The sequence below is a fragment of the Trachemys scripta genome, chromosome 1, assembly GCF_013100865.1.
Source record: "Trachemys scripta elegans isolate TJP31775 chromosome 1, CAS_Tse_1.0, whole genome shotgun sequence".
Lineage (NCBI taxonomy): Eukaryota > Metazoa > Chordata > Testudines > Emydidae > Trachemys > Trachemys scripta.
The window spans coordinates 128,730,588-128,756,372 of NC_048298.1; the positions used below are offsets into that span (position 1 = coordinate 128,730,588).

Here is a 25,785-nt window from a genome sequence, read left to right on the forward strand (position 1 = left end):
CTAGATACCATCATTTTACAACTTGATCCCTTGATTGCTATCACAACATGGGGTGATACAAACATTTATCCCTTCACCAGTGTAACAGACTTCTGTCTGCACCGTTCACATAACTCTGCCTAGGGCTCGCCTTCAGATTTTGGGGAGAGTCAAGTGGTATATTTTGTTGCCACTCCACCAAACTGAACTGTCTCACTTTATACTATATGGGAAGGATGGAGTCTTCAGGTCGCCATCAATGTTCTCCAGTGCAGCTCACTTGTGCTGGAGTTCATGCACAATTGGCAGCATTGAAAAACATGTTTTCAAAAGTAAATTCTCCAAATAAGCTGGGATGTCTGTTGGCAACTAGTTCCCTAGAGGGTTTTGTGTGCATTCTGTATAATTGTAGCATATATGTAGCCCTTTACAAATATTAACTAATCCACATAAGACCCCTCTGGGTTATGTGTTGTTTTCCCTGTCTGGAATTTAGGAGGCAGTTGGGATTAGAATCCAGGCATGGTAGGATTGCCAGGTGTCCGGTTTTTGAAAAGGGACCTGATGGTTCCAGTTAGCACTGCTGACCGAGCCATTAAAAGTCCAGTTGGCGGCACAGCAGGGCAAGGCAGGCTCCTGGAAGTGGCCGGCATGTCCCGGTGGCTCCTAGGCACAGGGGTGATCAGAGAAGCGCCATGCGCTGCCCGCCCCCCCCAGCGCTGCCCCTGCAGCCCCCATTGGCTTGGAACCACAGCCAATGGGGGCTGCGGGGTGGTGTCCACAGGCGCAGGCAATGCGCAGAGCCCCCTGGCCCTTCTGCCTAGGAGCCAGACATGCCAGCCGCTTCCAGGAGCCATGCGGAGCTAGGGCAGGCAGGGAGCCTGCCTTAGCATCCGCTGCGCTGCCGGCAGGAAGCCGCCTGAGGTAAGCGCTGCCTGGCTGGAGCCCACACTCCGAACCCTCTCCTGCACCCCAAACCTCTGCCAAGGTCGGAACCCCTTCCCACACCCTAATTCCCTCCCAGAGCCCATACCCCCTGCCCCAGCCCTGCACCCCCTCCCATCCCTAACCCCCTTCCCCAGCCCTGCACTACCTCCTGCACCCAAACTCCCTCCTGGAGCCCGCATCCCACACCCCCTCCCGCACCTCAACCTCCTGCCCAGCCCTGAGCCCCCTCCCACACCCCAAACCCTTCATCCCCAGACCAGTGCGCCCTCCTGCACCCCAAACCCCTCATTCCCGGCCCCACCGCAGAGCCTGCACCCCCAGCCAGAGCGCTCACTCCCTCCCGCACCCCAACCTCCTGCTCCAGCCCAGTGAAAGTGAGTGAGGGTAGGAGAGAGCCAGCGACAGAGAGAGGGGGGATGGAGTGAGTGGGGGCGGAGCCTCGGGGAAAATGGGTGCGGCAAGGGTGTTCAGTTTTGTGTGATTAGAGAGTTGGCAACCCTACTTCCAGGCCAGGGTTTAGTCCAGTAGACTAGACAGCCTCTCAGACAATTGAGGTGTACCTCATGATCAGAAGCCATGCTAGCTTAGCTGCAAACAGCTGTCTGGGAGCAAGCTTGTGGTTCTCTAATGTAGCATAGTTGGGACTACCGTTCCCCCTCCATTTTCTCCCGCCACCCTCCATTGCCATGAATTGATCTGGGATTCTCCCCCCAAAATCAAGTGACCATTCACCATAGTTTCATGGATCTCAAACTTCAGCCATGGGCCATTTAAGGAGTGCCCTGATTAACCAATAAGCTTTAGAATAAATCATTGACAATTTTCCAACACCAGAAACTAGTTTTTCAAAGTTAACTTTGCAAGGAAAAAGGCTAGAAATTTACCTTTTTAGAAATATAAAAGTTTATTAGCTCTGACATTTCTAAGTCCTTAAATCAGAGGCAGACAGCAACCACAAAATTCTCAGGGCTACAAACAGCTTGAATGGCACTGTAATCTGTCCTGCATTGACTCTTCCTTCCTATTCTGTGTTCTCCCATTCTGATGTAATTTTTCCCTCTCACCCACCCCAGTTTTGTGCTTTGTTTCTTGTCTCTCTTGCTCTTCTGCTTTTGTTTCCCACTGCCCCTCTCTGTTTCATTTCATGTGCTAGCAGTAAGGTGGTATATATTACTATCAAACAAGTAGGTCATGCTCAAGTAGGATGCTAGTAAATTTCACTTTCCATTGCTAAAGAACAAACAAATTGAATGGCACAACACAACAAGAACACATGAAAGAATTGTGAGCAAAAACCCCATACATTTTAAAATCAGCCTTTTGCCTGATTCTTCACTTGCACCTTTGTGTGGTCATTGACGCTTGTGTAAACTAAGTATAAAACAGTACCAGATCAGAATGGTAGTTCCTAAATCTGTTCCTAAATGTAAACCTCTAAAAACTAAAGATGGAATTTTGGTTCAATTGAAGTCCAAAATGGAGTTTTGCCATGGACTTCAATGGGGCCAAGAGTTATCCTAGATCCTTCAGCCTGCTCTAATATATCTCAAGATAATAGCCTAGCAGCGAGCCAGCCAAAGTTCAGGGAAATGCAAAGGTTGTGCCTTTTGCCCCACCCCTTAACCACAGCAGAGGAATAAACATAACTTGACCAGACCAGGGAACCTGACCCACTCTACTGTGCTTGGTATAAAATCTTGAATTCTGTATTCCCTCCACATTAAGATCCTATCTGAGAATAATACATTCAATTTAGACAGGTAACAGACTATTAGATGCTGCTAAGAGACTTCAGCATAGGGACTGTAATCTGAACATTACAAATTGCAATGTAAATTTGCCAACTGGCTTAGTTCCATTGGGCCAAAGTTGCTTATATTAAAGTGTATAATAGTGGCTGAACGGGTGATTTTACAGATAAATTTTGGGTAAACTATTATGTGTCTGGGATGAAGACAATTAAAGGATTTGACAGTTAAAGTAATGTAGCTAGGGTTGAGGTCTTTGAGAGAAGCTCTGCGGGTAGTTGGGCATCTTAATGTGTATCTGACAATTTTCTGAAGGGCACAGGTAGGAAAAATAACCCTATGCGTAAAATAATTTCATAGACAAACTGTTTCAAAACACACTGTCAGTATTAGGATAGTGATAATGATCCACATTAATTAAAGCACAGTTTTGCTCTGAAAAGTTACTCTCTAAACGGCTTTAGATTTATTGTCTCAATAATTTTCCCATCAGATATTCTCGGTTTATAAGTGATAGTATGGGACCAAATTCACTAGTATGCTCCAGTTGCTTTGTGCTGCCTCAGGGATGCAAAGCAATTGTCAGCCCCGTTGAGCCAAATGTATGGTTGCTTTGTGTTGCCAGAACAGTACAAAGCAGAGAAAGCATATCTGGCACATGGTTTTTTTTCGGTCTGCCAATGCCAAACCTTACAAACTCAACCTGGAATCTGAAAATCAATCTGTTCTCTGCCTACATCATGCACCCTATAAGGTGTGATTGAGCAGGTACTTAAGCACATACCTAACTTTGAGCACATGAATAGTCCTATTAATGTAAATGTATTGTAAATGGGACTGACTCCCATGTGCATGGTAGTATCCATTAATACAAGATTCTGTAAATATTTATATAAGCCGGATTAAAGAACTTTGTATGTTATTTCATTGTATTATTTGAGAATGACCATGTGTCCAATTGAAGAGAATTGACCATGTAATAAAATATTAAGGGTCAGATTCTCAGTTACATTAAGGTCCTTGTGATAGGGTAGTCTGTCTCCTTAAGAGTAGTGGGACTTAGGGGTTAGCCCATCCAATCATGCGGTGTGACCCATTAAGATTTTGAGAGATCTTAGGAACACAAGGACCTAGGAAATAAGAGAGATTGGGAGAGAGGAATTGGTCCCGGTAATTACTAGTGTTTTAGGGGAAAACCTGTTACTGATTCTTCCAGGGTTTGGAACTAGAAGCCTGGAAGAGTGGGTGGGACAAGGATCCCCTCTCTCCCAGCCAATTGGGATGAGCTCTGGGAAAGAGACCAGTATATATGCTGCCTCTTCCCTCAAGCAAGAGAGATGCCACTTGGAGAAGACATCCCTGCTGAACCAACTTACCCTGCGGGTGAAGTAACTAATTCAGGGGAAGGGCCAATTGGAGGAGAAGCTGACTGAGACCCTACAACTGACCTAAATTAAAACCCAGCTCTCAGAAGGAGAGTTGTGGACTCTTGATTTAAGGAGAAAGTTAATAACAGCCTGAATTATCCAACTCCAGGAGGGGTGGGGGGGTGTGTCTTCTCTTAAGGAGAGAGAAAGTGACTGTCTGAATCATAGAATCATAGAATATCAGGGTTGGAAGGAATCTCAGGAGGTCATCTAGTCCAAACCCTTGCTCAAAGCAGGACCAAGAGCCACTAAATCATCCCAGCCAGGGCTTTGTCAAGCTGGGCCTTAAAAACCTCCAAGGATGGAGATTCCACCACCTCCCTAGGTAACCCATTCTAGTGCTTCACCACCCTCCTAGTAAAAAAAGTTTTTCCTAATATCCAATCTAAACCTCCCCCACTGCAACTTGAGACCATTATTCCTTGTTCTGTCATCTGATACCACTGAGAACAGCCTAGATCCATCCTCTTTGGAACCCCTTTTCAGGTAGTTGAAAGCAGCTATCAAATCCGCCCTCATTCTTCTCTTCTGCAGACAAAATAATCCCAGTTCCCTCAGCCTCTCCTCATAAGTCATATGCTCCAGCCCCCTAATCATTCTTGTTGCCCTCCACTGGACTCTTTTCAATTTTTCCACATCCTTCTTGTAGTGTGGGGCCCAAAACTGGACACAATACTCCAGATGAGGCCTCAGCAAAAAAGAGGAATGATCACATCCCTCGATCTTCTGGCAATGCCCCTACTTATACAGCCCAAAATGCTGTTAGCCTTCTTGACAACAAGGGCAAAAAGGGCACAATGTTGACTTATATCCAGCTTCTCGTCCACTGTAACCCCTAGGTTACTGCATATAGATGTGGTCTCCTCATCTCAAAAAAGATATACTGGCACTAGAAAAGGTTCAGAGAACGGCAACTAAAATGATTAGAGGTTTGGAGACGGTCCCATATGAGGAGAGATTAAAGAGGCTAGGACTTTTCAGCTTGGAAAATAGGAGAATAAGGGGGGATATGATAGAGGTATATAAAATTATGGCTAAATTGATAAGGAAAAGTTATTTACTTATTCCCATAATACAAGAACTAGTGGTCACCAAATGAAATTAATAGGCAGCAGGTTTAAAACAAATAAAAGGAAGTTCTTCTTCACACAGCACACAGTCAACTTGTGGAACTCCTTACCTGAGTAGGTTGTGAAGGCTACGACTATAACAGCATTTAAAAGAGACCTGGGTAAATTCATGGAGGTTAAGTCCATTAATGGCTATTAGCCACGATGGGTAAGGAATGGTGTCCCTAGACTCTGTTTGTAAGAGGGTGGAGATGGATGGCAAGAGAGAGATCACTTGATCATTACCTGTTAGGTTCATTCCCTCTGGAGCACCTGGCATTGGCCACTGGTGGTAGACAGGATACTGGGCTAGATGGACCTTTGGTCTGACCCAGTACGACCATTCTTATGTTCTTATGTCCTTTTCTGCAGAACTGATGCCTAGCCATCGGTCCTTAGTATGTAGCAGTGCATGGGATTCGTCCATCCTAAGTGCAGGACTCTGCACTTGTCCTTCTTGAACCTCATCAGATTTCTTTTGGCCCAATCCTCTAATTTGTCTAGGTCCCTCTGTATCCTATCCCTACTTTCCAGCATATCTACCACTCCACCCAGTTTAGTGTCATCTGCAAACTTGCTGAGTGTGCAATCCACGCCATCCTCCAGATCATCAATGAAGATATTGAAAAAAACTGGCCCCAGGACCACCCTTGGAGCACTCCACTTGATACCAGTTGCTAACTAGACATGGAGCAATTGATCACTATCCATTGAGCCCAATGATCTAGATAGCTTTCTATCCACCTTGTAGTTCATTCATCCAGCCCATACTTCTTTAACTTGGCGGCAAGACTACTGTGGGTGACTGTATCAAAAGCTTTGCTAAAGTCAAGGAATAACACGTCCACTGCTTTTCCCTCATCCACAGAGCCAGTTATCTCATCATAGAAGGCAATTAGGTTACTCAGGCATGACTTGCCCTTGGTGAATCCATGCTGACTGTTCCTGATCACTTTCCTCTCCTCTAAGTGCTTCAGAATTCATTCCTTGAGGACCTGCTCCATGATTTTTCCAGGGACTAAGGTGAGGCTGACTGGCCTGTAGTTCCACGGATCCTCCTTCTTTCCTTTTTAAAAGATGGGCACTACATTAGCCTTTTTCCAGTCATCTGGGACCTCCCCTGATCACCATGAGTTTTCAAAGATAATGGCCAATGGCTCTGCAATCACATCCGCCATCTCCTTTAGCACCCTTGGATGCAGTGCATCCGGCCCCATGGACTTGTGCTCGTCCAGCTTTTCTAAATAGTCCTGAACCACTTCTTTCTCCACAGAGGGGTGGTCACCTCCTCCCCACACTGTGCTGCCCAGTGCAGTAGTCTGGGAGCTGACCTTGTTCATGAAGACAGAGGCAAAAAAAGCATTTGAGTACATTAGCTTTTTCCACATCCTCTGTCACTAGGTTACCTCCCTGATTCAGTAAGGGGCTCACATTTTCCCTGACCTTCTTCTTGTTGCTAACGTACCTGTAAAATCCCTTCTTTTTACTTTTAACATCCCTTGCTAGTTTCAACTCCAATTGTGATTCAACCTTCCTGATTTCACTCCTGCATGCCTGAGCAATATTTTTATACTCCTTCCTGGTCATTTGTCCAATCTTCCACTTCTTGCAAGCTTCTTTTTTGTGTTTAAGATCAGCAAGAATTTCACTGTTAAGCCAAGCTGGTTGCCTGCCATATTCACTATTCTTTCTACATATCGGGATGGTTTGTTCCTGCAACCTCAATAAGGATTCTTTAAAATACAACCAGCTCTCCTGGACTCCTTTCCCCCTCATGCTATTCTCCCAGGGGATCCTGCCCATCAGTTCCCTGAGGGAGTCAAAGTCTGCTTTTCTGAAGTCCAGGGTCCGTATTCTGCTACTCTCCTTTCTTCCTTGTGTCACTGCCTCCCAGGTTCGCATCTACCTTTGCTTCCCCTACTAATTCTTCCCTGTTTGTGAGCAGCAGGTTAAGAAGAGCTCTGCCCCTAGTTGGTTCCTCCAGCACTTGCACCAGGAAATTGCACTTGCACCAGGAAGTACAGCCCAGTTCCAGGAGGAGAGCTAGGGCCTCCTGAATGTGGAAAAAATACATCTATATAGACCCAAAGTGGGCATGAAATCAAGAAATGAAAGAAGTTGTTTTCACTCTGTAAAAGAGTTAATAAGCTAGATTCCATGAAGGAGCATTTCTCTGAAATAGTCTGGTCTGAGTAATCAATTGAAAGATCCTGAGTGGGCACAGAGGGCAATGTACCTATAGGGCCATGAAGTTGCAGTGCCCAGTTGCAGTGCCTAGTCTCATTCTTTGACATCATTCAGGCAGTGCAAACTTTTCGTAAAGTAAGTGTAAGTGTAATTGATGCTTAGCATCACCTTCACACTGCCAGAGCAGTAGAAAGGGGCCATCCATACACAAAGAGAGCAGATTTACGGTTATCTCTTTTTACAGCTTTAAAGTTCCTTTATTGTTTAGTGTGTGGGATTTTCATCTAGTTTCCTGAGATATTAGAATAATAATGATAGTAGTGCTAACAATGTGTTGCTCTTATGCAGAGCTTTTCATCTCAAAGCACTTTACAAAGGAGGTAAGTATCATTACCTCCATTTTACGTGTTTTTCTGTTCATGAATGGATTGTTTTTATGCTGTGCTATATGTTCCACATGAATCGTCACTGTGGGGTCTACAAAACATATATAAAAGCTTTTAATATACATTCAGTTATGTCTTAAAGGGCCTGATGTTAACAGGGGCTGAGCAACCTTGACTTGCATTGACTTAAACGGGAGCTGTAGGTTCTCAGCACCAGATTGACAGTGGTATTCAGGAACTTAAAGATGCAGAGTGGTGTCTAGTGGGTTTAACACAATGGCCAGGAGGGTTAGGCCCCTTATCTGCTTAGATGTCTTGGAAACTCCCACTAGGTGCCTAAATACCTTTGCAAACCTGGCCCTTAGCCCGTCTCAGGATCAGGATCTTCATGATTTATTAATCACCTTCAAAGAAAATTAATAAACCTAATGCATATTTATGACTGCAGATGTAACCCTATTGTTTCCTTAAATAGTGGGTTTCTGGTAATGTTCTGAACTGCTTCTGGTCTATATAAATAATGCATACAAGCCATACGTTAAACTATTGTCACAATAAAAACAAAGCTGCATGTTTGCACCCAATCCATATGCAAATATCAAGAAGCTGATTTTATGTCGTATTTTGAAGACCAGACACTTTACTCTTATGGTATTTATGCAATAATGTTTGCTAAGTGGCCTACACACATGATGGTAAAAGTGCATACATAAGTCAAAGCTAAAGCAAAATTTAAATATGACAGAATTAAGAAACATTGTCATTTCCAGAAGAATTAAATTGAGTTGAATTAACTAAATATATCTTTAAAAGGTGGAAGTACAAGAACAGGTGTGGTGAAACCTTTTGATATTAAAAACTGAGAGTAGAGTTGTTTGCAATACTTGCCTAAAACTTCTTAAAACAAAGGGTATCTGACAATGTACAGCAATTGAATGACTGTGGGGCGTAATAATGGGATTCTGAGGCCTTGTGCATCCTGGGAATTTTCATCATTGGTAGCCAGCCACCAATATAACTGCTCTGGTAAAACCCCTAGAGTATAGGCAAAACCAACAATAGCCACAGTTTTCCATGGTGCAGCTTACTCCAGTTTCAAGCACCTGTGGAAAGTAGCAATGCTCAACACCTTATTAAATGGGGTGGATGTGACTATGTTGCTTAGTGAGGAACCCATGAAGTGTGCTCTGGATACAATATCAGGGACTATGTCTACACTGCAATAAAAGATGCATGGGATGACCATGGCTGGCCTGGGTCAGCTGATTTGGACTCACAAGGCTTGGGCTGCAGGGCTAAAAATTGCAGTTTAGACCTTTAGGGTTGGGCTGGAGCCTGGGCTCTGAAACTCCATGAAGGGGCAGGGTCTCAGAGCCCAAGCCTGAATGTCTACACTGCAATTTTTAGCACCATAGCCTGAGCAGCTTGAGCCAAGTCAATTAACCTGGGCTCTGACACTCTGTGCCATTTTTTTTTTTTGTAGTATAGACATGCTATGCATCTCCTTTGTTGCTGCAATACTAGCAATCAGCACTGGTATTCATCAAGGTATACTACTCTGCATGCATGTGGTGGGCATCCTCCACCTAACAAAATTGGAGAGGGTTCAAAGAGCCACTAGTATGGTTAGAGCGAAGAACATGCCTTATAGCAGCGGTTCTCAAACTTTTGTACTGGTGACTCCTTTTACATAGAAAGCCTCTGAGTGCAACCCCCCCTTATAAATTAAAAACTCATTTTTTATATTTAACACTATTATAAATGCTGGAGGCAAAGCAGGGTTTGGGGTGGAGGCAGACAGCTCATGACCCCCCAATGTAATAATCTCGCAACCCCCTGAGGGGTCCCGACTCCCAGTTTGAGAACCCCTGCTTTATACTGATAGACTCAAGCAGCTCGATCTATTTTGCTTATCAAAGAGAAGTTTAAGAGGTGATCTGATTAATCTCTAAGTACCTCCATGGGGAACAGACATTTGATAACAGAGGGCTCTTCAATCTAGCACAGCAGTTCTCAACCTGGGATCCGCGGACCCCTGGGAGTCCGCGAGAGTACTTCAGGGGTTCGTGAGTCATGTCTGGCTCCAGATGGCCTGCGTGTCATGTCCGACTCCTGGGGGTCCACAAGTCATGTCCAGGTCCGCCAGCCCCGCTGATTAACTCCTCCCCCTCCCTCCCAGTGCCTCCTGCATGCCATGGAACAGCTGTTCAGCAGCATGCAGGAGGCACTAGGAGGGACGGGGAGGAGCAGGGACAGGGTGCACTCGGGAGGGGGCGGAAAGAGGTGGGGAAGAGGAGGGGTAGGGGTTGAGCGAGGTCAGGAAGAGGTGGGATGGGGCCTGGGGCTGAGTGTGGGTTGAGCCCCTCCGGGGAAAATTAGAAGCTGGTTTGGGGGTCCGCAAAAAATTTTAAATCAAAATGGGGACCCTCAGGTTGCTAAAGTTTGAAAACCACTGATCTAGCAGACTGAGCCAGTGGCTGGAAGTTGAAGCTAGAAAAATTCAATCTAGAAATAAGGTGTGACATTTTAACAGTATGGTAATTTACCATTGGAACATCTTCCCAAGGGCTGTGGTGGATTTTTCACTATTGGAGATTTTAATATCAAGATTTGGTGTTTTTTCTAAAATATATTCTCTAGTGCAACCGGAGGTATTGGACTTGAAGCAGGAATTAATTCAGGGAAGTCCTGGGGCATGCATTATGCAGAAGACCAGAGTAGATCAGGGGTCAGCAACCTTCGGCATGCGGCCCATCAGGGTAATCTGCTGGCGGGCAGCGAGACAGCTTGTTTACATTGACCGTCTGCAGGCACGGCCCTCCGCAGCTCCCAGTGGCCACAGTTCGCCGTTCCCGGACAATGGGAGCTGCAGGATGTGGTGCAGGCCACAGGGACGTGCTGGCCGCCAGCTATTTCCTGGGGAGTGAGGACACTATTTGTAACCAGAACTCTTATTTTCAGATGCTTGTTTTGAAACCAAACATAATTTCTGCAGAACTTAAGATATCTTTCCACTCTGGGAAGTGATCATATAAAAATGGCACTTTCATACTCAACAGCTCAGCCCTGTGGATGCATTCAGAGTAAAACATATTGATTTGGCAACAGAAGTACGATTTTATTGCTTTCTGTTTGTGTCAGGCTGGCGGGAGCAAGGGGAGCCAAGAGAGAGGGAGCTGGACTCTGTTCTTCCCTGTGAAGCATTTGCTAAGTTTCGGTCAAGTATCACTGTGAAAGTCCACTGAAGTCAATTGGATTCCATAAGTGCATCTGCATGAAGAATCTGAACTGTGGGTTCTTAGTTATAAGTGAAGATGCACAAGAGAGAAAGTGTGTCATTTGACTCCATGTGCAAGCTGAATTAGCATGGCTGGCAGTTACCGCTTTGTAGAGGTGTTCTCTTGTGGATAAATAGAAATAAATAATATAATGAAATACTTGTAAGCTAAACAACATCTGAAACACAGGCAGCGTAGAGTGCATTACTGGTCGTGGAGGTGTAACAAGGTTGGCACCCACCTTTCGCAAATGCCCCCTTCTGGTTGTGCATGTCTGTGTTTTTTAGTTCTGGTAACCCTTTTGGGGGGTTCTCAGGTGGGTTTGTCAGCAACACAGCACTCCTGACAAGTCACACTGTCTGCCTGAGCACAAAACCGTTCCAGGATATACAGTCCATGGGGCCTATCTCAGTACCCCTCTGGTGGTGTCTCTTTCTAGCCCTCCCTGGGCTGTATCCCCAGGGCTTCCTCCCTGGAGATACACTATCTGCCTGCAGCCCTCCCCAGGCTCAGTCTCTACTCAGTCCTAGCAACCCGCTAGGAGTTCCCTCATTGCTTCCCTGATCCCTGCTAGCAAACCATCCATGGCCCTGCTGCTCTTCCAGGCAGCCAGGTCTGCAGTCCTTTCTTCTCCTGTTTCAAGCAGCAACTGACTACTGCTCTCCTCTGCAGCTCCTTTTATATGGCCTTCCTGGACCCTGATTGGCTGCTTCCCCTACAGGCATTCTAGCTGTTTGGAGGTCCTCTCCACTGCTCCTTTCCTGGGATGGGAGTGGCAGAACCCTGAGGCCTCCAGCAGGGGGCCTTTGGGCCTAGTCCACCCCATCACAGGAGGATACAGGCTTCTGTACAGTACATGCCATAACATGGTAGAAATCTCTAAATTCCATACTTTTAGAGTGAAATACATTTACCTTCTATCGAAGGCTACTATATCATTTTGATCATAGTAAAGGTACTTACGGTTGTCACACTTCATGGCAAATGCACCTGAATTACCCTCTGTCCCTCGAGGGCATCCACTCTAGTCTTCCAGCATCTCAGCCATCACCTCTTTTGGGTGGAGACCCATGTCTTTCTCCCTCCTAACCATGTTTTTTCCAGGCAGCACAGTTCCATGCCTACACTGTGTTATTCCCCCCAAGCCAAGCTGCCTAACCAGGCCAGTGTCTGTGCTTTGCTTACACTTTAAAGAAATTATAACATACCGCACAGCTCTTTATAAGCAAGCACACTTATTCTTAAGGTGAAAGCATTGCAGAGAAAACATATTCAAAACAATAAAAGAACCTACCCTCATAATAATAAGCTTACTAGAGGTCACCCCAACTCCTTTTTTGGAGTTCTGGTTGGTGTCAGTCCTTCCAACCCTTCCCAGGAAGAATTGCCTCACCCCCCACCCTCCCTGGACAGAAGGTTCTGTCCATTTGCTATATCAGAAAGAAGGCCCAGAATCAGTTTAACCTCTGGCTATTTATCCAAAAGCCCTTTCTTAGTCTGTTGGTTTCCAGAGAATCTAGTTTAAACCAGCGTATATGAGCCTTTGCAGGTACCTCTTGGGTTCAAATCTGAGTGAGTTTGCCTAATCAACTCCTGCCCCACCGGTTCTTGGTTTCTGGAGGGCTGTGTTTACCCTCCCCCGTGGAATTAAATACAATGATACATACACTTAATACAGTAAGAACTCCCAAAAATATTGGAGGAAATTGCCATGTCTATCACACTGGTACTGTACAGTACAGTCTTTTAATGGCTAGATGGCACTATTGCCAGAGAATAAAATCAGGTGTATTATAAAACAGCAACTGAACTCACAGATTTTGCTCAAAGAAGATAATAATAACTTGCAAGTGCTGTAAGAAGTATCAACATTCTACTTTCTATCACAATATATTGATAAAATTTGTGGTACCGATTTTCTTTAATGGAATGTGCCATGTAAGTTGACTCCTTTGTCTAATAATTCAGTAGTATCTTTACAAAATACATTCTTGCTTCTCATAGGTGCATATATGAGCCCAAAGCTCCCCTTCATTGCATGCTGTAGAGAGGAGCAAAATCATGGTAAATCCATGCAAAGTAGAGGGGAGGAGGCACACAGAGGAGAAAGATGACTAGATGGCATTCTGACCCCACAATGTATTGTACGTGAGGAATTGGGGCAATGCAGACAAGCGTGTGAAGTGTTGGGGAATAGACCACGGCAGTTATGCTGGCCACAGGCTTATCAACTGCTGCTGCCCAGAGAAGCAGTAACTTCCCCAGGTGCTGAATGATCCCCATTGCCAGAGGTCACATGAAGAGGCATCCAGTGGCATAATGGCAGTTGTACTAGTCATGGAGTTGGTGCTGGAGAGCTGAAAGAGGCACAGAGTCTGTACCATTACTCAGATGGCCAAGAATTCTAGCTAATCCTGCAGATTCTTGCCCTTTCTGCACTCTACAAGCCACATGTCCAACAACCAGGAGCCCCAACTCACACAGAGGAGCATGAAGTGGATTTTAAGAGTAAGAAACAATACCGATTTCTTTCTAATGTAGGAAGAGGATGAAATCCTAGAATATTGGAATCTAGAGAAAGATTGGTGTCAGTTGAGATTAGCTTTAAATGGTTTAAGCAATGGGACTTCCACCACTTCCCTTGAAAGTCTGTTTTGCAGCCTAAAAGATCTCACTGTCAAGACATTTTTCTTGATTTTTCAGGTTAAGTTTTCCTTTTTCTAATTTCATCCCATTAATCCTATTCCCTTGTACTATCTTAAATAGATTATCTCTTTTATTGGTGTTTACACCCTTCAAATGTTCATAGGGCTTATCATATCTTCTCCCTTAGACATCATTTAGACAAGGCATTTACATCTGACTATTTTAATCTTTCTTCATAAATCAGTCCTTCCGGCTCCCTAATCATATTTCTTGCATTTCTCTGAACTCCTTCCAGTTTGGCAATATCTTATTGCTAGCATGGTGCGCAGAACTGAACACAATGTTCCAGGTGTAGTCAGATGAGGAATATGTAGAGAGGGACTATTTTCTCCCTGTTCAGTGAGGTGATATCTCTGGGGTGCAGCCGAGATTTTTAGAATTGGCCAAGGTTTTTAGAATTGGTTATACTTCTAAATTCATATTTCAAACTTAAGTAAGTGGCCTGGATTTTGAAAAGTACTGAACACCCAGCAATTCTCATTGAGGTCACTGTGAGCTGCTGGAATGTATTGCGCTAGTAAAAGAAGTCATTTATTTAAATGTCAAAATAAGGGCTTACAAATCCAAAATTTCAAGTGTGACTGTTGACTTTGGGTGCCTCCACTTTTTGGATACCCACCTTGAGACACACTTGATTTTTGACGGTGCTCAACACGTTTTGATAATTGGGACCCTTAAAAAGGTGTCAGGTTAGGAACCCAAAAATTGAGTCACCCAAAATCACTAGCCACTTTTGAAAACCAGATGTTTTGGATATATTCAATTTTCCTATATATTCCCTTACCTGCTCTTTATCAATAGCTATTTTTAAAGGTCTTCCTCACTTTCTCAGTGTCACCATCTCTTGAGATTTTATTGTCTTGTTTTTCTTGGCTCCTGAACACAAGTAATTTATGTGAGAATCTCAGCTTTCATTGTAAAATAAAATAAAATCTCTTGACCTCGTGGTTGTGCAGAAAAAGCTTGAAAATGTGAACTAAACGGCAAATAAAAAGAACCCCAACTTTATTATATTTTTGAAATATCATGATTTTTAAGCCAATCTTATGATCTGGAGGTCAGGGGATACTACTTCTGATTTATTAATGTTTGGGCTGGGTCATACTGCATTCTAATTGTCCAAAAGTCTTTTTTGTTTGACAGATTTAAAAAAGAAGTTGTGTCTCAGCCATTTTTGAATTTTCATTCACTGCCTCCTATATGAGTTAGTTTTCTCTCTTTTCCTTGATATTGTTATAAAAGCTTTCCTTATTTCCCTTAACTGTTGTGGCTAGTATTAACTCATTCTACTGTTTTGCTTCCTTAGTATTTTTTCCCTAGTGAAGTAGTTTGACGTGGTGTCCTTCATGCCTTTTTAAAGTGTAGTAGCGTAGAACTTTTTATGTCCTGTATAACTACTGAGTGGTAAATGCCAAAACAAAATGATATGCATCTGTGCTTTCCCAGAAACACTTTTTAAAGTTGCCTTCTGGCTAAAAGGTGGACTCAGATATTTATGTTCTCTATACTTTGGGCCTACTTCTCCTTGGGTTTGCTATGGTCCTGCCCTCTCAGCACACCCATGCAGGAGACACCCTTAATTTGACTGCTTGAGAAGTGAAGCTGTGTGTGTGTGTTCACTCCTCCTGCAGTGTTAAAAGCACTGGTGGGACATTTCTAACCAGATGCCTCTTCCAATTCCTGCACCCGAGCAGGCACCACCAGAAAAGTGATGCTTACACCTATTGTAGAAGTACAGCAAATTCCACGCTTTCCTTACCATCTCAGGAAGCGCTTTTGCCTTTGAAGGGAATAATGCCTCCAAGTAATTTCTCGTCAGAACAGTATTCTTCTCAGGATCACAGTGCCTTAAAAAAAAAAAGGCTTATTTGAGCCCTTTGAATCAGATTCTGATCTCATTTACCTTCATATAAATCTCCATATAAGCTCTTGACTTTGATGGAGTTACGCTTGATTTATACCAGCATAAAAAAAGGACAGAATCTGGCCCCATTGTGTAGCACAGATGTTAAGACTAATGAGAACAGCAGCTCATTTTGAATTCACAGTTAATTCAATTGCATATTTTTGCTTTAACTTAACCATTGTGATCTTATTTTTTTAATAACCATTTTTTGAGGGGTGGAAATTACATGTTTCATGTAAATCAATTTTAAAAATTCTTTTCATATGAAAACATTTTATTTTTCATTTTAAGAGCAGGGAATTGGGTTTATTTGAGGGCAATAATGCGCCATTATTTTTCACTGATAGGTATCAGGTGGAGGGAGCTACCTTTTGCACCCAGTCGAAAAGTCATCTGAGCCCTCTATAAATAGGGCTTGCCTTCATTATTTCTCAGATCTTTGAACCAGATGCCATGAGAGAGTCTGGGATGCCTGGAATACAGCAAGGGGTGAAATTCTGACCCCAATGAAGTCAATGGCAAAATTCCCATTGACTTCAATGGAGCCAGAATTTCACCTAAAAATGTTTAATCTTCCAACTGGGAATAATGGGCCAAATCCCCAGCTGGTATAAATCAGCAAAGCTCAGTTGAAGTCAATGGAGCGAAGAGATTTACCCCAGCTGAGGTTCTGGAACAATATGAAGAGCATATAGCAACACAGGATGTAAACAAATGTGTCATAAATAGAAAGTAGAAGATGCTTCTGAATACTTTACAGTGTGATTGTGAATAGTCAGATGGTTATTTTAACACTGAGAAGGTTCAGTTGTATAACAGCCACGTTGGATGAAGGAAACCTTACAGGAGACATCTGAAGTAACTGGTGATAAACACTCTTTCTTATTATGGTTTCTCACCTAAAACATCACTCTTCTGCGCCCTTACAAGAAACAAGGTTGTGGGGTTTGTTTTTGTTTTGTTTTTTTAATGAAAGTACTTACTTCTAAAATTGTTTTGGGTTAACTTTAAAGCTTTCTATTAAGACTTTGAAATTCAGTAGAAGCTGGTTGAAATTTTTCACATTTCAGAGTTTTAAATTCAGGCGGGATGTGCAACAAAATTTTAGAGAAATTCTCCCTTCCCCTCCTCCCATTTTTCTACCCATTTTAGATGTGGTTGAAAATTTTTGAATTTCAAAATTATGTTGAAATTTTCAAACTCAAAAATATAAATGGGGAGAAGGGGAAATCAATAATATTTTTAATTGAGCTTTTTCCTTTTCTTTTTTCCCAGTTCTAAAATTCACCAGTTCTCTAATGCTTGTCTTGACCTTTGTGTTTTGCAACAGGATGAAAAGGAGAAGTTAACTTGGAGAGACCGTATGCCTGGCTATCTAGTGAACGTTGCATCCATTTTATTTATGGTAATTTTATTTGTATTTTCTTTCACATTCCTCTGGGCTATAAAGATCTGTGAACAACATCCTTTTTAAAGCTGAATTAATGCTTTCAAAGATGGAAATGACCTTTCCTGTTTTATACCTTAGGAACGTTCCTACAGACAACAAAATACATTAGTGTTGAGCTGCGAGGCTTGATAAAATAGTATTAGGAAAGTCTGGCCAATAGACCTGCCAATACTTAGTCAATAACACTATAGGTTGAAAACCATGGATGGTCTCTCTAACTACATATAAACAATGAAAACACAGAGCCTGTCCCTCAGCTGGTGTAAATCAGCAATAGAAATATTTTACACCAGCTTTACATCAGTTTACACCAGCTGTGCATCTGACCCATAGAATTTACTCAAGGAAATTAATTTAAAATACTAATACAGATATAATATTTTAATTGACTTGAATGGTGCAAATATCACAAAAACTTCCCCAGAATTATTAATTCAGAATTTTAATTGGGTGTGCTTCTGCCACATTCACAACAATTTTGTGGTCACTTTCATATTGTGGGTATGTATATATATATAATTTTAAATGGCGAAGAGCTTCCTAGGCTACAGCACACCATCGGTTTTTAGACAGAACTGACTGATTTCAGTGGGACTTCTGCTTAAAAATTGATGACACAATATGTTCCATTCTACACAAATAACTAAAAAGTATCTGTTTTAACCTGTCAAGCTCTTGACTTATATTCAAGGTGGGATCATATACAGTAAACTCCTCACTTAACGTTATAGTTATGTTCCTGAAAAATGCGACTTTGAGTGAAACGATGTTAAGCGAATCCAATTTCCCCATAAGAATGAATGTAAATAGGTGGGGTTAGGTTCCAGGGAATTTTTTTTGCCATACAGTACAGTACAGTACTATAGTTGGGAGGTGCCCCTGCCTTACCCCACACAGGCACAGTCTACTGGTACTGGAGACAATGAGGCAGGCAAGGAGACTGAAGGTGCTGTGGGCTAGGAGAAGCACGTTGCACAACAGCAGCTTCCCCTACTCTACAAGCACCAGGGGCAGGGGGCTCAACCCTCGGCCCGTCCACACCACCCCAAACCCCACCCTTAACCCACCTCTTCTTCCCCCTCCTTTACTCCGCAGGCGGCATCCTCACTCCTCTCCCCTCTCTTCCCTGCCTCCTGCCCGCGGCAATCAGCTGGCTTGCAGCATTCAGGAGGGAGGGGGGAGGAGCGAGGACTTGGCGCGCAGGCTCCCCCCTCCCTCCTCTGCCTCCTGCCTGTGGCAATCAGCTGGTTTGCAGCATTCAGGAGGGAGGGGGAGCCTGCGCACTGAGTCCTCGCTTCTCCCCCCTCCCTCTTGAACGCCGCAGCTGACTGTCACGGGCAGGAGACGGGGGGAGGAGGGGGAAGGCGCTGATCCATGGGGTCTGCTGGAGGGCGGGAGGTGCTGGGGGGAGGGAGGGCGTAGGGGAGCTGATGGGGGGTACCAGCTGTGGACAAAGCAGGCAGCCAGATGAGGTTATAGCGAAGCATTGCATAACTTTAAATGGAGCATGTTCTGTAATTGAGCAGGAACGTAAGATCAAAAAAACATTAAGCGAGAGGACGTTAAGTGGGGAGTTACTGTAATTGTCAACATATGCTGTTTTTAATTCAGGAATTAACCAACCCAACAAGAGACATTTCAGCTCAAAGAGAAAAAAAATTGAGTGAAAAAGTAAATAAAAAAAAAATTAGAACTGACTGACTTTCTCAAATGTATCTACAACACTACTACTAGCAATGCTGTAATTTCTCAGTGTGGCTACAGAATAAGGCCCTGGTTTAGCAGAGCATCCTCTTTTGGATGGGTGCTTAAACATGCACTTAATTTTAACCCTGTGTTACAATCCCATTTAAGCATGTTCTTAAAGTTAAGATTGTGATCGTTTTCTTGAATCAGGGCCTAAATGTTGTCTCCCACACTTCGTTTAATATCCTAGACAGATTTATAAAATGTAAAACACCAGATCCTCAGCTGTTGCAAACCAGCAAAGCTTCACTGATTTCAGTGGAGCTGCTCCAGACAGTTTTTCTAGAATATTGTGAATATCATTAGGCAATGAATATATACAAGGCAGCTAGTTGAAAAAAATTCTCCTGTATAAGAGCCAGATCCCATCTGCCATGTGCAGATTACAATCTGTGCTTTACTGAATGCAGTCCCATTCCTACTAGATTAGTTAAACAGTGTTTGGGGACACTGGGCCGAATTCTGCAGTCAGTTTCTGCAGTTGTTCTGGTGCATATGAGATTGCACTCATGTAACTAATTTTGGCTGGTCTTCCTCCTTTATCACTACCCACACACAAATTAAATGTTTTTTTTTGTTTTTTTTTTTAAGTATGATCACTATTTAGATATAGTGGGCTAGAGTCTCAGGCATGCAAGTGCAACATGCATACACATAAGCCGCATTTTCCAATGCTGCAGAAGTGATTGTGGAATTTCTGCCACCACCTTTTCCAGGCCTACACTGTCTGGCAGGCACAAACCCATAGGAATTTTTCCTAAAAATGTCTACATTGTTGTAGAAGATGATGTCAGATGCTTTCCATGACCTCCCCCCACTTACCCTCACACTGCATATTTCATATTTCCCTGATATTTCTTAAGGCTGCTGACAATTTCCTCTTGGTAGAACCTTGCTCTTTATTTTCTATTCTGTGTGCTTCTTAAATATGAAGCCCTTGCAAGCAGAAGCATTCTACTACTTTTTTCTCTATCGAGCTCCTGCTCTCTCTTCCTTTAGTTATCCAAGTATATTATTTGGGGGCTTTTTTTAAATGTAGGTTTTACAAAATCAATTTTTACTTTCATGCTCAATTAGACTCTGCACCAGTCTTATTTTACATCAGTAATAATTATAATCATTATGAGATCTATTTCTAAGTGCTTTAAAGTCTGTATACACAACCACTGTTCTGCATGAAGACCTCTTTCTGTGCAGTCAAAAGGCAGTTTGTATGCTTACTGGGAACAGGATATGACCCAGGCTTAAGCTATTGAAAATTTCCTTCTGAAGTGGTGTTCTACAGAGTACACATCACAGCAAAGATTTCTGCATTAACCATGAAAATCTTTGCAGTTGCCTCAAGGAGCAGGATGGGGCTGGACATCAGCATCACCATGACCCTCCTTTATAGTCCCTGATTCATCTCTGCTGCTGTTCTCACCTTCAGCAATCCTCTCCGCTTTCCTACAGTGGATTTGACACATACAGGAGAAGAAAGTCAACTAGGGTTACCATATTTCAGCAAGCAAAAAAGAGGACGGGAGGAGCCCCGCCCTAGCCCCGCCCCTGCCCCTCCCACTCCCCCCCCCAGAACCCCCAACCCTCCCCCCGTTCCTTGTCCCCTGACTGCCCCCTCCTGGGACCCCTGCTCCTAACTGCCCTCCAGAACCCCACCCCCTACCTAAGACTCCCTGTTCCTTGTCCCCTAACTGCCCCCTCCTAAGACCCCCCCCANCCCGGGACTTTCCTGCAGCCCTCCCAGCCGCTCGCTCTGCTCTGCCCGGGGAGGGGGAAATCCCCCCTGTTCCTTGTCCCCTAACTGCCCCTTCCTAAGACCCCCCCCAACTGCCCCCCAGGACCCTACCCCCTACCTGTACCCTGACTGCCCAAAACTTTCTCCACTCCCCTCCAAAAGCCCCCCCCGTTTCTTGACTGCCCCCTCCAGAACCTCCCTGTCCCTTCTCCTGCCCCCCCTTACCCTGCTGCTCAGAACAGGGTGTTGGGCTCTGTGCCAGCCGGACACATGGCTGAGCTCCCCTGCACAACACAAAACCCGGTCCCTGGCCCTGCACAGGGCTGCCGGAGCGGGCTGCAGGAGGAGGAGCTGCCGGCCGGCTCAGAATGCAGGGAGGGGGGGGGTGGGAGGAGGAAGCTGCTCCGGAGTCCAGCCCGGGACTTTCCTGCAGCCCTCCCAGCCGCTCGCTCTGCCGGGGGAGGGGGGAAATCCCGGACATTGTGAGTGCTTTACAAATTCCCCCCGGACGCTATTTTTAGCACACAAAAGGAGGACATGTCCGGGTAAATCTGGACGAATGGTAACCCTATGCTAACAGAGACTCTCCATTAGCTCAGGCATAAGGACCCTGTGCGACAGGGGTTCTGCCCCAGCCGGAGCTGTGAAGCTCTCTAAGGCTATTGCGTGAAGCACAATGGCACCTGGCAGTTCCAACGGGTTGTGGAACTGTCACAACAGAGCAGTACCTCCCTGAGTTACTCCTTCACCTGCCCATTGAGCTGTTCAATGCAGTGAAAAGGTTGTTACAGAAGAGGGTCAAAAAAAGCTGGCCACTGTAATTTGAAATCCATGTGTGAGTGACAAGGGCCATCATTGCAGTTGTGAAATTTTTTTGTCTCCGGGTGCCTCAGCTGGAATTCCAGCCTGGGATTCCCCAGTTCCATGGAGCTGAGTGCACGTGAGTGCCAGGAGGTGCTTGCCTCCATAGGGTTCTCTAGCAGGCCTTTCCTCCTTGCCACGCCATGCAGTTGCGTCAGGGTCAAAGGTTTGTTAACAGCCAAGTGACAGAGGTCAGCCCTATGTGCAGCAAAGGCCTCAGGATGGCACCGACCCTGTGAGTGGCCTGAGCAGTGCCCTGTGGGTGTATGTCAGTGCGATGTTCAGCCAGGCTTCCCAAGGGCCATGGCTGCGCAACTCAGCACACTGGCTCATCAACAGAGAAACCCTGGCCAAGGATGAGTCTGTTTAAATTCCAAGCACCCTCTAGTGGGTACAATTGGTGATTAGCAACTTTAATGAGAGCTTTAACTCCAGATGCCCTCTCTCCCCCCAGGCCCCAGGCTGGCGATACTGCTCTGCCAGGGCTCAGCCCTGCACACAGGGTTAGGGAGCATGAGCAGAGCCAGTAGCACATGGCCAGACAACGGGTCTGGGGAAGGCAACAGCTCCATCCTGAGCTAATCGCCCACACAGTTCCTCATGACACAGATCCGTACAGCACCTAGCACATTTTAAGTATGCTCCATCATACGGCCCCACTTGTGTATCCCTTATCCTCTTAGTGCCTATGCTGATGCTTGTGTACCCCTTCTCTCCAACCTTGCACTCCCCTCCTGCACCCCCTTCTCCCTTTACCCTGTACTCTCCACCTGCACGCCCTTCTCTCTTCACCCCTACACCCCTTTCCTGTGACCCCTTCTGCCCTAACCCCTACACGCCTTCATGGCCCTAGCCCTCTGCACCCCCACCCCATGCAGCGCCCTCCAGGTTCTTAGTGCAGCTTGTCTCTTATCTCCAGGGGCTGGATGGAACCAGCCATGCAGCCCATTCTCCTTCTGCCCTTCCTACCAGCCGGCACTCAGATCCCTGCCCACCTGCTGCTGCGGTCGTAGTGCCAGGGAAAGCCTTCTCTGGCAGGGGTCCTATGCTCCTGTGGGGTGGGAGGACACTGAGCACTCTGGGCTCCAGCTGACTCTGCTGGGCCCAATCCTACGGGGTGGGAGGGCACTGATGCTGCTGGGCCCAATCCTGTGCCGCCCACTTTTGTGCCCCCCTGTTCTGCGCCCTGACTGGCTGCCCCTTTCGCGCCACCCTAGTTACAGCCCTGACTGAGGCCAAGAACTTCACAATAGTGAAACTGAGATTGGACATTTATATGGATATCAAGAATACCCAGAGTTATATTTAATGACAAGAAAAATTGGAAAGGGATATTCATCCTTGTATTTCAGGGCTTAAGCCAGTCTCTAACTAATAGAGAAAAGGATGACACCCATGTGGGGCAGATTTCCCCACATCTGCCTACTGCAGGGTTTGTAAGCATTCCTCTGAAACATCTGCTACTGGCTATGGTCAGAGACAGGAAACCGGGGCTCTGATCATGCAGTGTGTAATGTATGTTGGATTGCTGTGCCTACACAGAGCTGCATCAATGTCAACGGGACTCTGCTTGCAGCAACAACTCATCCATGTGCTACCCAGAGGAGGATTGGAGCCTAATGGTGTAAAACCTTTTGTGTTCTACAAACTTTTGCCATAGATGGAAACATTTTGCTATATCTGAATATGCACAAATCTTTTGATACTGACTAAGGCAGAGTCATTCAGAGTTCATTGTAAATTTTTGTCCCAGAAGTCAAAAGGTGTTCTGTGGTCTCTGAGCAGTTGACCTTTGCCCATGAAATCAGGCGAATCACCCATGCCACTTAAGGTCAACTTCCCAACAGAAGAATTTGTATTTCACATTGCAGTTTCAAAAAGCAAAATGAAATAACAAATAATTTTTAAAGATAAAATTTCACACAGAAACACAATCTCTGGCTAAACAGGGAGTCACAGCAGGAAGTGGAGAGAGGGTGGGTGTTTCTGTTTTGTTTTTGCCTTTAGCAAAAATTCCAAAGTAAATTCATTATTGTTGGTAAGGCATCTTGAGATCTTCTGATGAAAGAGATTATAGAAGTGCAAAGGATTAGATTGCTATAATTTTTATTTGGCTGGCTTGGGGCCTAGATTCACAGTACAGGCCTAATGAAGTTTAGCACCTCAGTCTGCTGACTATTTTTAATCTAATCTTTTCATAATTAATAAAGGCCAAAATCATTTTTTTTAAAAAGGGGTCAGGATCAGCAGCAACAGAATGAATCCCACACATCACCCCCCCCCCGCACTCCCCCGCACAGGAAGAACCACACTTTTCAAGGAGCTACAGTTAAATTCATGGGTGGTGGTGCAGGAGCATGAATAGCAGAGCTTCTACCCAGGCCCGGTGACGGGTGGGGCAAAACGAGCAATTGGCCAGGGGCCCAGATGGTTTAAAAGGGCCCGGGGGGCCTGACTGCCACCAGTGCAGCAGAGATAAGGCTTCCTGCCTGCCCTCACTCCGCACCACACTCGGAAGCAGCCGGGATGGCCCTATAGTCCCAGGGAGGGCTTGGAGTCTCCTCACGCTGCCCCCTACTCAAGCACTGACTCCGCAGCTCCCATTGACCGGAAACTGCAGCCAATGGGAGCTGCGGGGGCGGTGCCTGTGGGCAGCAGTGCGCAGAGATCCTCTGGCCCTCCCCGCCAAGGAGCTGCTGCCAGAGGGGTGTGCCAGTCACTTTCGGGAGCTGTCCGAGGTAAGCGCTGACCCCCTGACCCCATCCTTCACCCCAACACCATGCCCCAGCCTAGAGACCACACCCCACACCCAAACTCCCTCCCACAGCCCGCACCCTGCATCCCTTCCTGCACCCAAACTCCCTCCCAGAGCCCGACCCCTAACCCCCCTACCCCCCAACCCCCCCCCCAGAGCCTGCACCCCACACCTCCTCCCCCACCCGAACTCCCGCCCAGAGCCTGATCCCTAACCCCCTCCTGCACCCAAACTCCCTCCCAGAGCCCGACTCCTCACCCCCCTACACCCAAACTCCCTCCCAGAGCCTGCACCATGCACCCTTTCCCACACCCAAACTCCCTCACAGAGCCTGCACCCACTGCTGAAAGTGAGTGAAGGTTGGGGAGGAGTGAGGGACAGAGGGAGGGGGGACGGAGTGAGCAGGGGGCAGGGTCTTGGAGAAGGGGCAGGACAGGGGCATGGCCTCAGGGAAGGAGCAGGGCGGGGCAAGGGTCTTTGGGTTTGTGCAATTAGACAGTTGGCAACTGTACCAGGCAGGCATGTGGAAGCCCTGGCCGTGCTGGAAGAGTGTGCCTAGCAGTGCAGCCGGCAGCTCGCTGGGCACCAGCCAGCGCAGGCACAGCACTGCCCAAAGGTTAGGCGGACCATGTCCACGCAGGCACGTCTTGGCTGTTCTAGCCTGGGGCCCGGAATTGCTATTGGTGGGCCTGCTTTTACCTAACCTGTCCATGTAGGTGCCCATTGTGATACCAATCACCACAAATATGTGAGCACCTCCCAAGTAATAAGAGACAAAAATCACAATCACAGTGGGTCAGAGGTCTAATTTTCCTGTTTACTTTCTCCAAAGGCAGGTGGGGATTTTTTTTTTAAGTTTTAGTAAATTATTTCCTTCTTCACTCCCTCTTCTACTACTCCTTTACTCTCTCATTTTTCTCTCTTTTTCTCCTCCTCTCTTTTTCCTTGATATTTTAGTGTATTGAATGGAACGCTAAGCCAATGAGTTTCCAGTTGCTGAAACATCCCTGTCTCCTGCTGTCACAAGCTTCACCTTTAAGGATGACATAGCTTCATAGCACCCGCGGGACACAGTTGACAGAGAAGGTCTTATAGGGAGGAGAGAAGAGCTCTCTGAAGTATCTACAGCCATTTCTATGGAATGCCTTTAAGATTAATCCAGACACCTTAAATCTGATCTAGTGCTTTCTAGGGACCCTGTGTAGAGTACAGTGGGGGCTGAAGGTGAGGTACTCTAGCGATTTTGGTATGATTTTTTACCATTCACATGGAAACATGATGAGAGGTGCTAGTTCATGAATTTTCTCCTGTTTAAAATGGCCACCATCTCCCATTACTGCCAATGGGGCTGAAGTCAGCAAGATGGCTGCTCTTTCTCTATCTTCACGTGGAAATGAGGCTGCCCTGAAAAAAGTGGACTGCCACTTCTTTCTATGACACTGAAGCCCTGTGCACTGGCAAGATGTCTGCCATTCTATGGTTCAAGGGGCTGGACAGGGTACAGGGACTGTGGGGAGTAGCAGAGACACTGTGAAAAGAGAGTGGGGAGAATGTGGGGAGCAGG

General features: G+C 45.5%; 1 protein-coding gene across 1 annotated transcript in view; it reads left to right on the forward strand.

Moving 5' to 3' along the window:
* ANO2 (anoctamin 2) overlaps window positions 1-25,785 on the forward strand; it is a 297,002-nt gene that overhangs the window by 223,476 nt on the left and 47,741 nt on the right. Inside the window, 1 exon segment of the mRNA XM_034784822.1 lies at window positions 17,005-17,079. Coding sequence (XP_034640713.1) covers window positions 17,005-17,079 — 75 coding nt within the window.